Source organism: Fundulus heteroclitus, chromosome 6, assembly GCF_011125445.2.
Source record: "Fundulus heteroclitus isolate FHET01 chromosome 6, MU-UCD_Fhet_4.1, whole genome shotgun sequence".
Lineage (NCBI taxonomy): Eukaryota > Metazoa > Chordata > Actinopteri > Cyprinodontiformes > Fundulidae > Fundulus > Fundulus heteroclitus.
Genome location: NC_046366.1, coordinates 1,847,161 through 1,861,559, shown reverse-complemented (window position 1 = coordinate 1,861,559; position 14,399 = coordinate 1,847,161). Strand labels below are relative to the sequence as shown.

At 40.3% G+C, this 14,399-nt stretch overlaps 1 protein-coding gene across 2 annotated transcripts in view; it reads right to left on the bottom strand.

Moving 5' to 3' along the window:
• Positions 1-3,499: 3,499 nt before the first annotated feature.
• paxip1 (PAX interacting (with transcription-activation domain) protein 1) overlaps positions 3,500-14,399 on the bottom strand; it is a 28,010-nt gene continuing 17,110 nt past the window's right edge. For both annotated transcript variants that reach the window (XM_036137826.1, XM_036137827.1), the window contains exons 12-23: positions 14,098-14,235; positions 12,637-12,758; positions 12,354-12,538; positions 10,489-10,532; positions 8,556-8,623; positions 8,309-8,411; positions 8,058-8,226; positions 7,832-7,932; positions 5,698-5,832; positions 5,396-5,471; positions 5,258-5,318; positions 3,500-3,748 (exon numbers count right to left, since the gene is read on the bottom strand). In XM_036137826.1, coding sequence (XP_035993719.1) covers positions 3,733-3,748; positions 5,258-5,318; positions 5,396-5,471; positions 5,698-5,832; positions 7,832-7,932; positions 8,058-8,226; positions 8,309-8,411; positions 8,556-8,623; positions 10,489-10,532; positions 12,354-12,538; positions 12,637-12,758; positions 14,098-14,235 — 1,218 coding nt within the window. In that variant the 3' untranslated portion in view covers positions 3,500-3,732. The remainder of the gene's footprint in view (positions 3,749-5,257; positions 5,319-5,395; positions 5,472-5,697; positions 5,833-7,831; positions 7,933-8,057; positions 8,227-8,308; positions 8,412-8,555; positions 8,624-10,488; positions 10,533-12,353; positions 12,539-12,636; positions 12,759-14,097; positions 14,236-14,399) is intronic.

The window sequence follows — 14,399 nt, the reverse complement described above, 5'->3', positions numbered from 1 at the left end:
CTGGACCGATCCAAGATAACAACCGTTAATAGGAGGTGTTAATGGAAAATTGTCGGCCAAGGAGAGGAGCCTCCTATGTGAGTACTGTGAGGGACAAAGCCAACCAGATCTAGCGGACTCCGTTCCTGGCCTGATCCTGAATCCTGGATTTACGGAGAAAAGTGGACTTCTGCTCTCCAGCCTGGAACCAAGAAAATGGTTTTATTCAATACGGACCAGAAAGCCATTTACTAAGGTGATAAACCAAAAAAACATCCAGAACTGAGCGTTTGGAGTGATAAACTTGCAGGAAGAGCACCGCAGTGAAGGACTTTGTACAAGCATCCAAAAAAAAAAAAAAACTGGATGGATAGACAAACCCATGGAAGATTTTACATGTTGCCTTCACCACAAACTTGTTTTTATCAGTTATTAATCTGGGTATTTTAAATGTATTTTAAGTGTTTCTGTGGTCTGTCTGAAAATGTTTTTCACGTTTTTACGGATTTTATGAATTGCCCAGAGAGTCGTTTTGCTGTTTTGTCTACAGACTCAGCCGTTTCTTTGTGGGCATCCAGGTGGAGACGTTCTGTGTTCAAATTCCCACTTTCAGCTGAAGGTCTTAAACTCCTTTGATGAATACTGTGGCCCATTAAAATCAAAAATCTAAAATCAGCACATCAGGTATCTCTTGTTGAGCAAATTGTACTTTCAGCTTGTGTAGTATTGTGCTGCTCAACTTCCCAAAAGTTTGAATAACAGTCCACTGTTACCATGTGGTCCTTGTGATGATATGAAAACCCATAATTTCCCACCTTTGCCCAAGGTCTGTAAGAAACATCATGTGGCTGCAGTCCTTTTCTGTTGTTTGGGATCACCTGACCTGCAAATGTCACATTTAGATACGAAAGTTCTTATCTGGTCACTCATACCCTGCCAGTATACACACTCGTGAGCTCGTCTGAGACATCCATGAACTCCCAGGTGTGATGAGTGTATACAGTCGGTGAGGTCAGTCCTGACCGTGCCTGGGATAACTGCTCTTTCTCCCCTGAACCCAATGCCATCCTGGAAAATCAACTCATGCTGAAAGGTGAAATAGTGTTGAACGTCTTGAGAAATGTCTCTTTTGTTCTTTGGCCAACCAATTAGGATCAACTTTATTACTTTCTGTAGCTTTGCATCCTCTCTTGTTTTGTCCATGTCGTATCCATGTCTTGTCCGTTTTTACATCAGCAACCTGTTGCGGAAGGTGCAAGAATAATTTGCAGAGTTTTTCGAATTAATCGCATGTTGCAAGATAGACAGGAACCTTTAGCGCAACGCGACGGTGTAATTGAGATTTTTCTTGGTGGCTGTTTAAACAGACAAACACGCCATTTAACAGTGGCTTTTAAAAAGAGGAAAAAGTGCATTTTTAAAATAAAGTATAATAATTAAAGGCTACCATTATGTAGAATATTCTTGTACTTCACTTTTACTTGTTCCCATGTTCTAGTGGGTCCTGTGGAGGCTCTGACATAAAAGAACAAAGTAAATATGAAATTATTAAAAAGCAAAAATACATACTGTAGAAAGTGATAGAAACATCTACCATGGACAGTATTTACGCATTAATTTGTCTGCTACTTTTTGCCAGCCCTCTCTCCTGGCTTTAGCAGGCCTTTTTTTTTATACTTTATTTTTGTCATTTTAGTAGTTTTAGAAATATGCATACATACATTGAATTGGACCCCCACCAACAAAAATTACAGAGCAACTAGTTTGACAGGAGCAGTTGAATAATAATAATAACAATAATAATGGGAAAAAGTAATTACATTACTTATACAGTTGGTGTGAAGTTCTGATGTATCTTTTATCACTCCTGACCAGTAGGATGCGATCTTAGTACATTCCCAGAAGACATGAAAATGTCCTGCAGACACATTGCCACAGTTCCTCCAACATTTTGCCTTCTCAGTGTCGTTAGTGTTTACTTTTAATGTTAGGTGTAACAAAAAAAAACGCACCATGCATATCTAAGAAATTTCCCTCCATAGGTCAGAACTTGACGTGTGGATCACTACAAATATTTAACCAATCATCAGTTGTTATTTTAGCTTCTTTTTCCCATTTAACCTTAAGATATGTTGTACATTTTCTCTCTGTTTGTAGACATGAGTATAGTTTGGATATTGTTTTTTTGGGAGGTCTTCCGTTGCTGGAATCGAATAAGATTTTAAGTATACCCGTCTCATCCTCCTCCAAAAAATTTCTATTTTTATTGTTGTATCTTAGCTGAAGGTAACGAAAGAAATCACATTTTTCTAGGTTATAGTCATCTTGAAGTTGTTTAAAACTCTTTAATTCACTTTTGCTTGTAATATTCCAGTAACTTTTTTTTGACTACTGTGTAAATCCCCTGTCACTTTAATTAATGACTCAAATTCGGCATAACCTTCCATTAAAAGCTCTTGTTCTGCTGGGAGAAAAACTGTGGGCGTTCTTTGGCCATGCTGAACAGCCAATAGCAGTGCTGCTGATCAATGTTTCTACTATCGATACATTTCCCCTTTTAAACAAACGCATGAACGCGCAGTTGTCTCAGATAACTCAATCCAGCCATACTAATCGTAAACAACAGGTGTGTTGGAAGAACCCAATTAGCCGGATCAAGATTAGCCGAATGAAATCATCTTGGATGTCTCATTTGATCTCGGATGTTTTAAGCAACGTACGAAGAACGGAACCCTGGTATTAGACTCTTAATGGATTAAACATGAATGGGACTTTTGTGATGGAAATGAACTACCTGAAAAACACTGGACTTGAACCCAACCTGTTAGCTTTAGAAAGTGGCTCTTGTAGACTTCTTGTGCTGATTTGCACTCTGAACTACTTAACGTGGAACCACAGGCTGTAAAATAATTCATAGGTGTTTTGACCTTCTGAAGACAGCAGATTGGATAAAAACACTGACGGTTGGTATCAAGTCCTCCTTCATTTGGTTCGCGATTTAAAACAGCCCAATTGGAGAGGTGAAATGACCTAAAACTGAAATAAACCAGCTAGTCTTTGAATCAATGTGAACAGACTCGAGTTAACATCACAAATCTTGTTCATGTAAATAAATGTCAAACAAGCAAAGATTATTTAGCTCATGACCTTGGCTCAGATCGTCTCCCGTTTGGAGGGAGTTTTTGAGGGCAGCACCGCAGGCAGCTCCACAGCCCAACCCATGCACCCTCCCCCAGATGACCCTGAGGCTATCTGTCTGACAGCCAACAACTGGAGCTTTACCAGTAACTACCCCAGACCCTCATTAACAGTTAATTAAATCATGTCTATCAGGAATTACCCACTCCAAGCTAGGAAGAATGCCTTCAGGAACAAAGTAAGAGACCTTGTTCTCAAACATGGAGCCCTTTCACAATGTCACTGTGGGACTCAATACTAAAACACGTCTGGGTTTATTTACCCTCATCTAATACAATAAAGAGACGGCATCATGAAAGCACCACCTCAGGATCAGGAAAGCTGCAAACAATTTACAGAAATGTTTTATTTTGAAAAAGCAGTGTGTACAAGCTGAAGCTTTTATACAGTTTTTTTTAAAACAAGGAAATAGATTAAAACCCATAATTTAACCAGTCATTTCACAAAAATACAATTAATTTTATTTATTTTAAAAGAAGTAACAAAAGCTAAAAAAATGAAGGAGAGCTATCCACAGATGTCTAAGGAGATGTCAATGAGGTTCTTCTCACTTCATCAGGTGAACTTATATGTGTGACTGTTAAGGAAAAACAGAAAAACAACACACTTCTCATCACCCACTGACAGTCCCTGTGCCGTTTACCCTGGGTACAACAGGTCATGCTTCACAGCAGGGTTTATACAGGAATAGACCAGTTCATTGTTATTGTTTTGATCCGGGTTTTTTACGCATGCGCGCCGGACTGGTAGGCAAAAGGCGAACACAATGGCAGACACAAACAAAGAAACTGACGGGTTCTCGACGTATTTTTGTTCTTAGATAACGTATCACAAGATCGTTATAAGAGTAAATTGATGGTTGATGGTATCAGATTGACAGATCCTCACAGCAAAAGCCTGAAGGGACGGAGCGAGTCTGTGAAATGCTGGCCATGTGTCCCGTACCGCGACATATACAGCTGCCTTATAAACACACCAGGCCAGTACACAGTAGCATGAAAGCCATGAAACCACTGGACATGTTCAGACATGTTTGTGTAACATACGAAAGCGGAGTCGGACACGGACAGTGCCTCAGCAAAGAGGAAGACCCGCCACCGCTAGGTTAAAAGAACAAAAACATTGTTCACAAAGGATTATTTTGGTGTTTTTGTTGTATTAATTCTTTTCACAGACTCATGCCAGAGGGTTTACATACAATGTACATGTACGTATATTATTACGAAACGAACGTTTACGTATTGACTTATATATCCTAATTTTTATTTAGACAATTATTTAAGTAGAACAATGACTAGAGCAAAATTAAGTTGTATTTACCGGAGATGAAGTGCAGACTGCAAATTCTGTCATGGTATGATGGCTCCCACAGTCAATTGGGAGTGTCTGCCTGCATCCTTTTCATTGAAAATATCCATTTCTTTCTTTGTCCTTTGGTAAACGACAGAAACGTACATCCGACGATTTGGAATGCCTCTGTGTGCAACCGGGAGCACAACAAGTCGTAGGCATTGTTTAGATTCTAGGAATAAACTAACAGTACGCTCGAATTCACCCGTAAGACCTCACACACATAAATATTCCAAACTCATTCCCAGAAGAGTTGTGAAATAAAAATTTTTTTTAAAAGAATTTAAAAATGAATTATATTCACATTTCAAAAGCCAATGTTCCCAATAGAACATTGATAACATGGCAAATGCTCAAACTAAATGATTAGCGGGAAAAACATTGAGCAACTAACTAAAATCATCTGCAACGCAGATAACAGATGTGAACATGCTCCAAAATAAAAAATCCAAGGCAATTTTAATAAAAGTGGTGAAACTTTTTTAGCCGATACCATTTCATATTATTGTCAGATTGAGATGAGCGAAAGAGAGCGTGCTGTGGGGAGTAAGAGGGCAGAGGAGAGAAGATAGACAAAGAAAGAAGATTAACATGTAAAAAATGTGTCAAACCAGAGAAACCTTTAAAGCAAGCCAGGCAGCGTGCCTCGAGAAAAACAGAAAAACGGATCAGCAAACTTTTGATCTAGACTGCAGCCGTTACTGAGCTACAGCGATCTGGAAAAGGATATGATTCATAGTCGAGTTTTTGGGTGAGAACTCCCGTCAAGATGAACTCTGCGTTGTGGACATCTGGAAAGAGAAAAGCAGATGTAACATCACAGATATAGGGCAGGGATTTTATATACATGGGTGCGTGTGAGACCCACCAATGTTTTTCATGAAATATTCTCTGCACAGGTGGAGATCATTATCACAGGAAATTAAAATGATCTCAGGAAGGTTCTGTAAAAGAAAGATAACAGAACTGATGTTCATGTCTCGTTGGTTCTGCCTGGATAAATACTGTAATCCTTCATCCCGAGTCGACAATGTTCTTTTAAAGTGGATATTAAAAACCACAGGTCGTTAGAATTATCGTCACTTTAATAGAAAAGGATCCTATGAGCAGAGTTTTTTTGTGTGTGGGTGTATCGCAGGTCACAACGGGACTGTATTTCTGACGAAGTACCTTGTTCTGTTTGTGCTCCATGATCTTTCTATATGAGGGCTGTTTGGCCAGCAGTTTTCCTCCTGCACTCTCCAGGATGGCCTTCATGGTGCTGAGGCTGGGGCAGATACCCGGAGTGAGGTAGAAATACTTCCCCTTCATCAGAAAGAACACAGAAACACATCAAAGACACACCAAAAACAGAAACATTACTTTGTTTTTTGCTTTTCTTGTTACTGCTGCTAACACAATAACTACTGCGGTTCCATTTCTAATCAAAGGTAAATAGAATTACTTTGAGCTGTTAGGGTTTACACATCTGGAAACAAGAACCACATTTAACTGAACATTAGAAGATACGGCCACCTAAATGAAACCAGAAATCATCACAGTTTGCAGCTCTGAAACAGTGAAGAGCTCATTAACATGTTCAGGAGGAAACAGACAAGTCCATCCATCAGTCTGGAAAAGCTGCGGCGTCCAACAGAGAGCTATTCAGAAGGCGTCAGGTTCATGTCGGCAGCCGGACTGGACTGTGGCTGAGGCAAATATTTCAAGCTTTCAGAAAACAGCATTTACAGGATTGACGGGTGACTGGAGAAATGAAATTGATTGGTGAGTTGATGAATGGACTAGTGGGTGGGTAGATGGATGGGAGGGTGAATGTGATGAAAATTAAAGAGATCTTATTTCTCTTATTTTAACTTCCTGCCATTGGCTTCCTGTTAAACCCACTCCCTTGAAAATGTAAATACAAAGTTTCCATATTATGTTACATGTAATAAGTATTCTTGTACACACTCAAAAAACAATAAATGGAAAAAAGAAAATCCAAAATAGAATTTAAAAGCTCCATCATACAGAGCACTTCGCTCTTAGACTGCAGGTCTGCTGGTGGTTCTGAAAGGTGGCTCTTTAAAAGTGGAATGGGAGGCAGATCCTTTAGTTATCAGGCTCCTCCCCTGTGGAACCAACTCCCAGTTTGGTCCATGAGGCAGACACCCCGTCTACTTTTTAGACTTTCCTTTTTGACAAAGCTTATAGTTAGAGTGGCTTAGGTTGTCCTGTAGTTATGCTGTTATACATGGGCGTAACGGATGGACGGGGGGTGCTGGTACGGGTGGGACATGTCTCCCTCACCTTTCAAATCTGTGCCCTTTGTCCCCTCCCACTTTTTCAGCCTCTACAACTGTTTAATCTGTTATTTACATGTGGTGATGTGTTTTCCGAGCCATCTTTAAACGCACCATAAGCAAACGCCATGGATCAGACAAAAGACGAGCTGCAGCTGAGTAGTTCTTCAGTGTGTGTGTGTGTGTGTGTGTGTGTGTGTGTGTGCACGCGCGCGTGTGCGTGTTTGAGAGAGAAAGAATGTTGAGCAAAACAGCCAGAGCCAACTAATACAGAAGACTTTAACACTTTTTTCTCCAAATAATCCATGTAAGTAATGTTATTGCAGAAAATGTTAGCAAAATGGTAAGTCTTTAATACATGGCAGTATATCATGTTATGCAAGTTAACAAGAATACTATTGGTACCTCTGTGTTACATCTAGGGCTGCAACTAACAATTATTTTAATAATCAATTAATCAGTCGATTATTTTTACAATAAATCGATGAATCGGATGAAAAAACGTTTTATGTCCACTACATCATGCCATTTTTTTTTCTTGATTAATTTTGCACATCTGCTACATTTGACTAAAATGTAGATGTGTTTAGTGTTGGGTCACTTTCTATGTTCATGCCAATAAATTAAATTATGAGGCTTACAACATCATGTGATGAGCAATAATTTGCTTATAATAATGCTTTTTTAACCAAACATCTCATATTCAGTGTTTTCATTTGGCTACATGCCTCGTAGATATCAGAGGCTCATTATGTTAACTCAACCAGAGATTGGCAGCTAAAACTTTAGATTTTGTTAAGTTAAAGAACTAAAGTTGGTCGCCTGTGCTGCACTGTTGCTGTTGTTTGATTTGTTGTTGATTTTCATTGGCTTTCCTCTCCGACTTCCAGCTAACCAAACAGACACTGATCACTCAGGAGACACCTCATCGTTCTTCTCTTTAGAACATGTATATGTTTTCCTATCCACTTTTCATCCCTACATGGGGACAGCTGTGAATATTTTTACAGCATGGCTCTAACCTTAAACAGAGGCGCACTGTGGGCTCTCTTCAGTGACTCCTCCAGGCTGAAGTTGAACAACACCTCTGCTTCTGCATCCCTCAGGGTGAAACTCTGCTCATCTGTAACACACGGTAACTCAATGCCAATCACAGCACTCAGAAAAATCAGGTATTAGGAAACAAAGAAACACAGCCAGAAGAAAAAAGCTGCGCTGGCATATTCTTCTGTATGAGCACCGACTCACCCACAAACTTCTGGCTTCTCCAGCTTTCCTCCAGCCACTCTGGTGTGATGATGTATTTGACCACAGACATAGCGGTGAGGAACTTGACGGTGCGTGTCACCTTACTGGCCAACAGGTGTGTGGCTTTCTGACTGCTCTCTGCCACCTCACCACCTAAAGCATGAAGTCTCTGAAGGAAAAAGACAGGCACCATGAAACAAATGCAGCAGAAAGCATCCAGCTGTGTGTTTCCGTGATCCAGGCGACATTACCTTTGTGTATTGTTGTACTTGCATAGGCTCAAAGCCTGTGAACATAACCCGTGGAGTGGACTCGGGGGGAAGCTTCCTATTGGGTGATTGGATCTCTTCCAGTCTGTACAAGCAAGCAAGCAAGCAAGCGCGCACGCACACACACACACACACACACACACAGAGTTGAGCAAAACAAGATCCAAAAAGGGACCCATTTCCTTCTTAACCATAGCAGAAATATGGAAGCAGATTTTTCTGGGCAGACCTGGCCTTCTTGTTTGAAGGTGCGTTGGTAGAATCGGTGATCTTCTGCTTCTGAAGCAGCTGGAGGCTCTACACAACGCAAACATAACAAAAAGACAACTATGAGGGAGAAACACAACACTTCCTGTTCCTCTCTCTTGTCTGGAGTGATGAAAATGTTAGGAAAACATTTTTAAATCCTAGTGTTATCTGTGTGGGAGGAAATGTTGGACATTTAGTTATCTTAAAGCACACTAAGATAACTCAAAAAAAGCTACATTTATAGTAGACCTTTAAATATCCACTTTTGGATGATATTTCCAAAGGAAACAAGATGTACAGTGTGGTAAAAAAATAATTGCTCCTAATTGGTCGTGATAATTGCGCTGCCATACAGAGAAATAAACAGCATCTAATCTGTACGGATGGTTTATTTTGACACAGAGAAGCAGAATATCAAATTAAAATCTAAAAGTTGCTGAATGAACAGCACAGTTCCCCAAAGATGACGTGGCAACATCCAACTCCAGGATACTTCTCTCTCCTGGTTCCAGCAATTCTAAATTATTTGAGTTTCTCGGTTGCTACTTGGCAACTTGAAGCTTTGACTCCTTTAACCAACGTTCTGTAGTGCTCGGGTCTGGGGAATTACTGTTCAACTCTCTGACCTTAGTTTGTTGCCTTAGTGGTATGTTTTAGATGCTGGAAGACGCAGCCACAGCAACCCTTCAGTATTCTGGTTGGGGGAAATCTATCTCAGTCCTATTCCAAGATTTTCTAGAGGCACCATCCATCAGAGCCATGAAGTCTGCTTTCTTCTTACCTTACTTCGTCTTGCTATGATGTGGTCTTAATATTGTCGGCTCCCGTTGCTCTACAGCTTTTTAACAATAAGGGGAGATGTCGGCCGGTATCCGCGATTTTTTTCATTTCTTTTCGAGGGCTTTTTTAAACAAAGCTTTATTGAACACTTCTAGAAACAGTTACATTCACCATTATGTCATCAAACAGTGCGCTGCTCTGACGGCTCCTTCTGTTATCTGCTTTTGTGAGTCGCTTTGCGGTCTTTAACTGTTCAGACAGAAGTCTGTTTTAATACTACTATTAATGGCGACCTGAACAAAAAAAAAAAAAAAAACAAAAAAAAAAAAACAGATTTCAGCAAAAAAACAACTGGAATTGAGAATCAAGACCTCCAGTGTGAACATAGCCTGAGAGATTTTGGCCAACTGCTAACTTTGTGGGAACAGATTGGTAACAGCCAGTTCATTTTCCAACATGACTACAAACCTTATTTTGTCCTCTGGTGCTAAAAGACATGGATGAGAGGGTTTGGTGTAAAACCTTTGACTGACCACAACCTGACAGAACACCATGGTGGACACCGAGACCCAAGCCTTCTCGTCCGACATCAGTCTCTGACCTCACAAATACACTTCAAGAAGAATGGTTAAAAATATGAACACACTCCAGAACCTTATGGACTGCCTTCCCAGAAGAGTTGAAGCTGTTATCACTGCAAAGGGTGGACCAATGTCATCTTGAACCCAATGGTTTAAGAATAGGATGTCACTAAAGTTCATATCAGATCATGCCAGGTGAGTGAATACTTTTGACAATATAGTGGGAAGATAAGCAATATATGGGAACCAGCATTTTGACTAGTTAGGGATCAAAAACTTAATTTTCCACTATGATGTGAAAATAGTTTTTCACCTGATGAAATGCATTGTTTGTGTACATCTGGTTGATATTCTGAGCTAAACATTAAAATGAACCTAAAATTTGGACATCTCTGTAAAAGAGCAAACAGGGATCTGCTCATAGAACGTAACCTTCTAAAATAACAACAGTTAAAAGGCTTAGCTTAGCTGAATTTGTTTATGTTGCCAGGCTTGTGGAGATAGTTAGGATGACAGAGGTTTTTATTCAGAGCTGATGTGAAGCGTACTCACCACCAAGGCTTCATTAGTTACTTTGATTGGAGTTCTCCAAGAAGCTAAAAAGACCAAAAATCCATTCAGTATTCAGCTGGAAACTGTCGATCATCATTGAAAACATCCTTTCAACGCGTAATCTACTCCTGTTATTTACACCAAGCTGGAAGGCTGAAGGGTATCCCAATCAAGGAAGGAGGGTGGAGTTTTCAAGCCAACCGAGTAACAACACCATAACCACTATGATCTGTTAGGGTAAAATGGGATTGTGGAACGAGTAGGGATGCAAACTGATAACTAACATACAACTGATCGCTGATTAATGGTTTAATGGATTAAAGTTTGTTCAATCTGTGGTTGGCACAGTTGTGATGATAGCAAAATAGATAATTGCGGTGCTAACTTTTTGTTCATCACCATAATCGTTTATTATTTAAGTTTGAATATTGTTTGCGGACTGGTTATTGTCCGTTTTATTGAGTTTCAATAACTACGTACAATAATGTTCAAAACAAGATATTAATTTGCCGTTTTCGTCACTGTCATGGCTCTCACTACACATCCGCAGACTTCTACACAACAGTAAGAGTCATGGCTTCACAAAAAATTTTTAAATAAATAAACATTTAAAAAGCTGTGCCGTTTTCATCTTACCTTTCTCCCATTACTCAAAAACACCAACATCTGTATCCACATTTTTTTCTGCCAACAGTGCGCCGCTGTGTGACTCTAATGCCTTTCATTTGTAGAGGAACCGAGCTTTCTGTTTGTTACCGGCACTGCATGAAGTGGAAGGAGACTGGACTTGGAACTGGGTTTGTGGGTCACTGCATGGCTCAGTGGGACTCTTTGTTTTTCAAACACCTTTAAAATACCGGGTAGCTGCTCAATGGCAATTCTCGAGGCACATTTAACCAGCATGTATAAAATAGGAAAAACCTGTTTCTACACAGTAATGATGAAATTGATTTTTATTTATGCTTTTCATTTTAAAGATTAACTAGCACATTAATATATAATCACTGAAATTAGAATAAAAAGCAACCCTAAACCTCATGATTTATTTCACGTTCATGATGAACGAGAGGAAACTGGACCTCCAGAATCGTGTTCCATGCTTCATAGTGTTGCCATGTTTGCTTATTATCAGCGACTTCGGATTTGTTCATAGTATAGGAGAATTTAGGACCTGCATCCATCAAAGGACCCATGTTAGCTTCCTCAAATTTCTTTGTCTTCAGTTTAACGGTTGCAAAGCTGATATTTCTGTTTGCGGAATATGTGTTTTCGAAGCTAACTTTTTAGTTATGCAGAATCTGAGGAAAATTCTCAATGAGGATTGTGCACAACATAGAATTTAAGGCACTAAATCCAATTTGGATTCAATGATGAACCTTTTTTTGTTTTCTGGCAGGTTTCGCTACGTTTTAACCAGAGTTGCAAAGGTTGCTTATTCTAAGCGACTTCTGGGCTTGTTTTTTTTTTTCTAAAGTTGCTTGCAAATTTCATGAGATGTGGGTTGCAGTTATTCGGGTTTGTATAAAATTGCACCTTTATTCCACCTTGAAGTGTTTTGTAAAAGGAGCTCATGATGCCAAAGTTCCCAGATCCTCCGCTGCACTTAGCAGCAGGGATGAGGTGCCATCTGAGAATTACATTGATTAGCTTAATCTGATGCAGGTAACATGCTGAGCATGGCAGGATATTGTGGGAGTAAAATTATAAGAAGCGTTGCTTTGTTTACCTGTCAGTGATCATTAATGTTATAACTGAGCTTTGTGCACACAAGAGCACTCAATAGCCTGCTTTATTATGTGGTAAGTGTTATTTTCCTCATCCTTTGCACGGTTTGTGTCAATCATGGCGGATTCTGTTGGACATACCTAGCAGATTCTGGACCAGCTGAGGGTTAGGCATCAACGGCTCAGGCTGAGTGTACACAGAGTATCTGCTGTGCTGAATCTGTCGCAGTGCTTCAAAGTTGCCCAGCAGTATATCACACAACCACTGAGCGTTGACACATGGGATCTTCCACTCCTTGGCCTTCTCGTACTTCATCCCACTGGGTCTGAGGAGAGATGAACCATCGTAAGTAAACGTGGCTTCTCTCACACAACATAGTCCAGCTCAGTAGAGCATATCTTCTAACAATCTTGGCTGCCTTACTCTTTGCAGATGAGGACAGTGTTGCCGCGGCACAAATACCCTGTGTATCTGGCACCAGCTAGGTAAGCCATCAGCTTCAGGTCATCCCTGTCCGCATCGACAAAGCCGGTCACAGAGAGGATCTGAAAGAAGACACAAAGAACATTCAGACAGACAACACACACAGGAGACAGTGGTGACAAGTTGTGTTTTACCAAAATCCATATCATCATGGCAATTTTCAGCAATAGTATTACTGAAGGACTTTCTTGCAGCCTTGAACCAAATAAAAAATTTGTTAGATTCAATTCAAATAAATTTTATTTATATAGCACCAATTCATGAAACATGTCATCTCAAGGCACTTTACAAAATCAAGTTCAATCATATTATACAGATTGGGTCAGATTATACAGATTGGTCACAAAGTGTCCTATCTAAGGAAATCCAGCAGATTGCATCAAAGTCCCGATAAGCAGCATTCACTCCTGGGGAACCGTAGAGCCACAGGGAGAGTCGTCTGCATTGTACATGGCTTTGCTGCAATCCCTCATACTGAGCAAGCATGAAGCGACAGTGGGAAGAAAAACTCCCCATTAACGGGAAGGAAAACCTCCGGCAGAACCGGGCTCAGTATGAACGGTCATCTGCCCGATGATTTCAGTCTGACCGACTGGGGGTTACAGAAGACACAGCAGAGACACAATAAGACAGACAAAAAAGCACAGAAGCACATATTGATCCAGTAATCTGTTCTACATTAGATGGTAGTAGCGGGTGATCTGTCTTCCCTGGATGATGTCACAGTTAACAGAATGCCAGACCAGGTGTACCTACTATGAAGAAAAAAAAGACAGAATGTGGATGGAATTCTAAACAATAATCTGAGGGTCCAGGATGGAGCTTCATCACCGCCGTCTCCTTATTTGGTAAGGATGGGAAATCAGTTATTATTGTTTAGAATTACATCCACACAGAACAAAAAGGTAAAGGATGAAATAACAACAAGCAATGCAAATTGGAATAGGAGAACTCAGCAGAGTGAGAAAATAGGCCCTGATGTCCTCCAGTAGCCTAAGCCTATAGCAGCATAACTATAGAGATAGCTCAGGGTAACATGAGCCACTCTAACTATAAGCTTTATCAAAAAGGAAAGTTTTAACATTAGTCTTAAAAGTAGACAGGGTGTCTGCCTCACGAACCAAAACTGGGAGTTGGTTCCACAAGAGAGGAGCCTGATAGCTAAAGGATCTGCCTCCCATTCTACTTAGTAGATCAATCAATGACTCTGGCCTTCAGCAGTTCTAGGAGTTACACCTGATCTGGTTTGGTTGATAATGCAGATAGTCCAATGATTACCAACAAGGGAAGCGGACCCAGTTGTAGGGAAAGATGTTTGAAAGGAGCTTTGAACTTATTAAAATAAGAACAACAGGTAATAAGAGTAACAGGTGATTTCAGGCCACAGGAAGCTCAACTTACATGCTGAGAGCAAGGTTTGGCCCCAGGAGGGAAGGCAAAGGGCAGATGTAGAGTCCGATGAGGAGGAACCATTTTCTTCTTCTTCAGCACCGTGCTGAGCCAGTGAGCAGTCACACAACGCTTCCCTTCTCGAAGGGCCTTTGAAAGGAAACATAATAAAATAAAATAAAGACATTGCATGTTCCCTTCCAAGAAACATGGTGGCTCATCACTAATCTGATGTTGTTCAATCAGTGCTCGTGATTCACCAGCACATTCCCTCCTTAAGCTGCCTACACGTCTGGGGCTGGTGCCGTACTTCG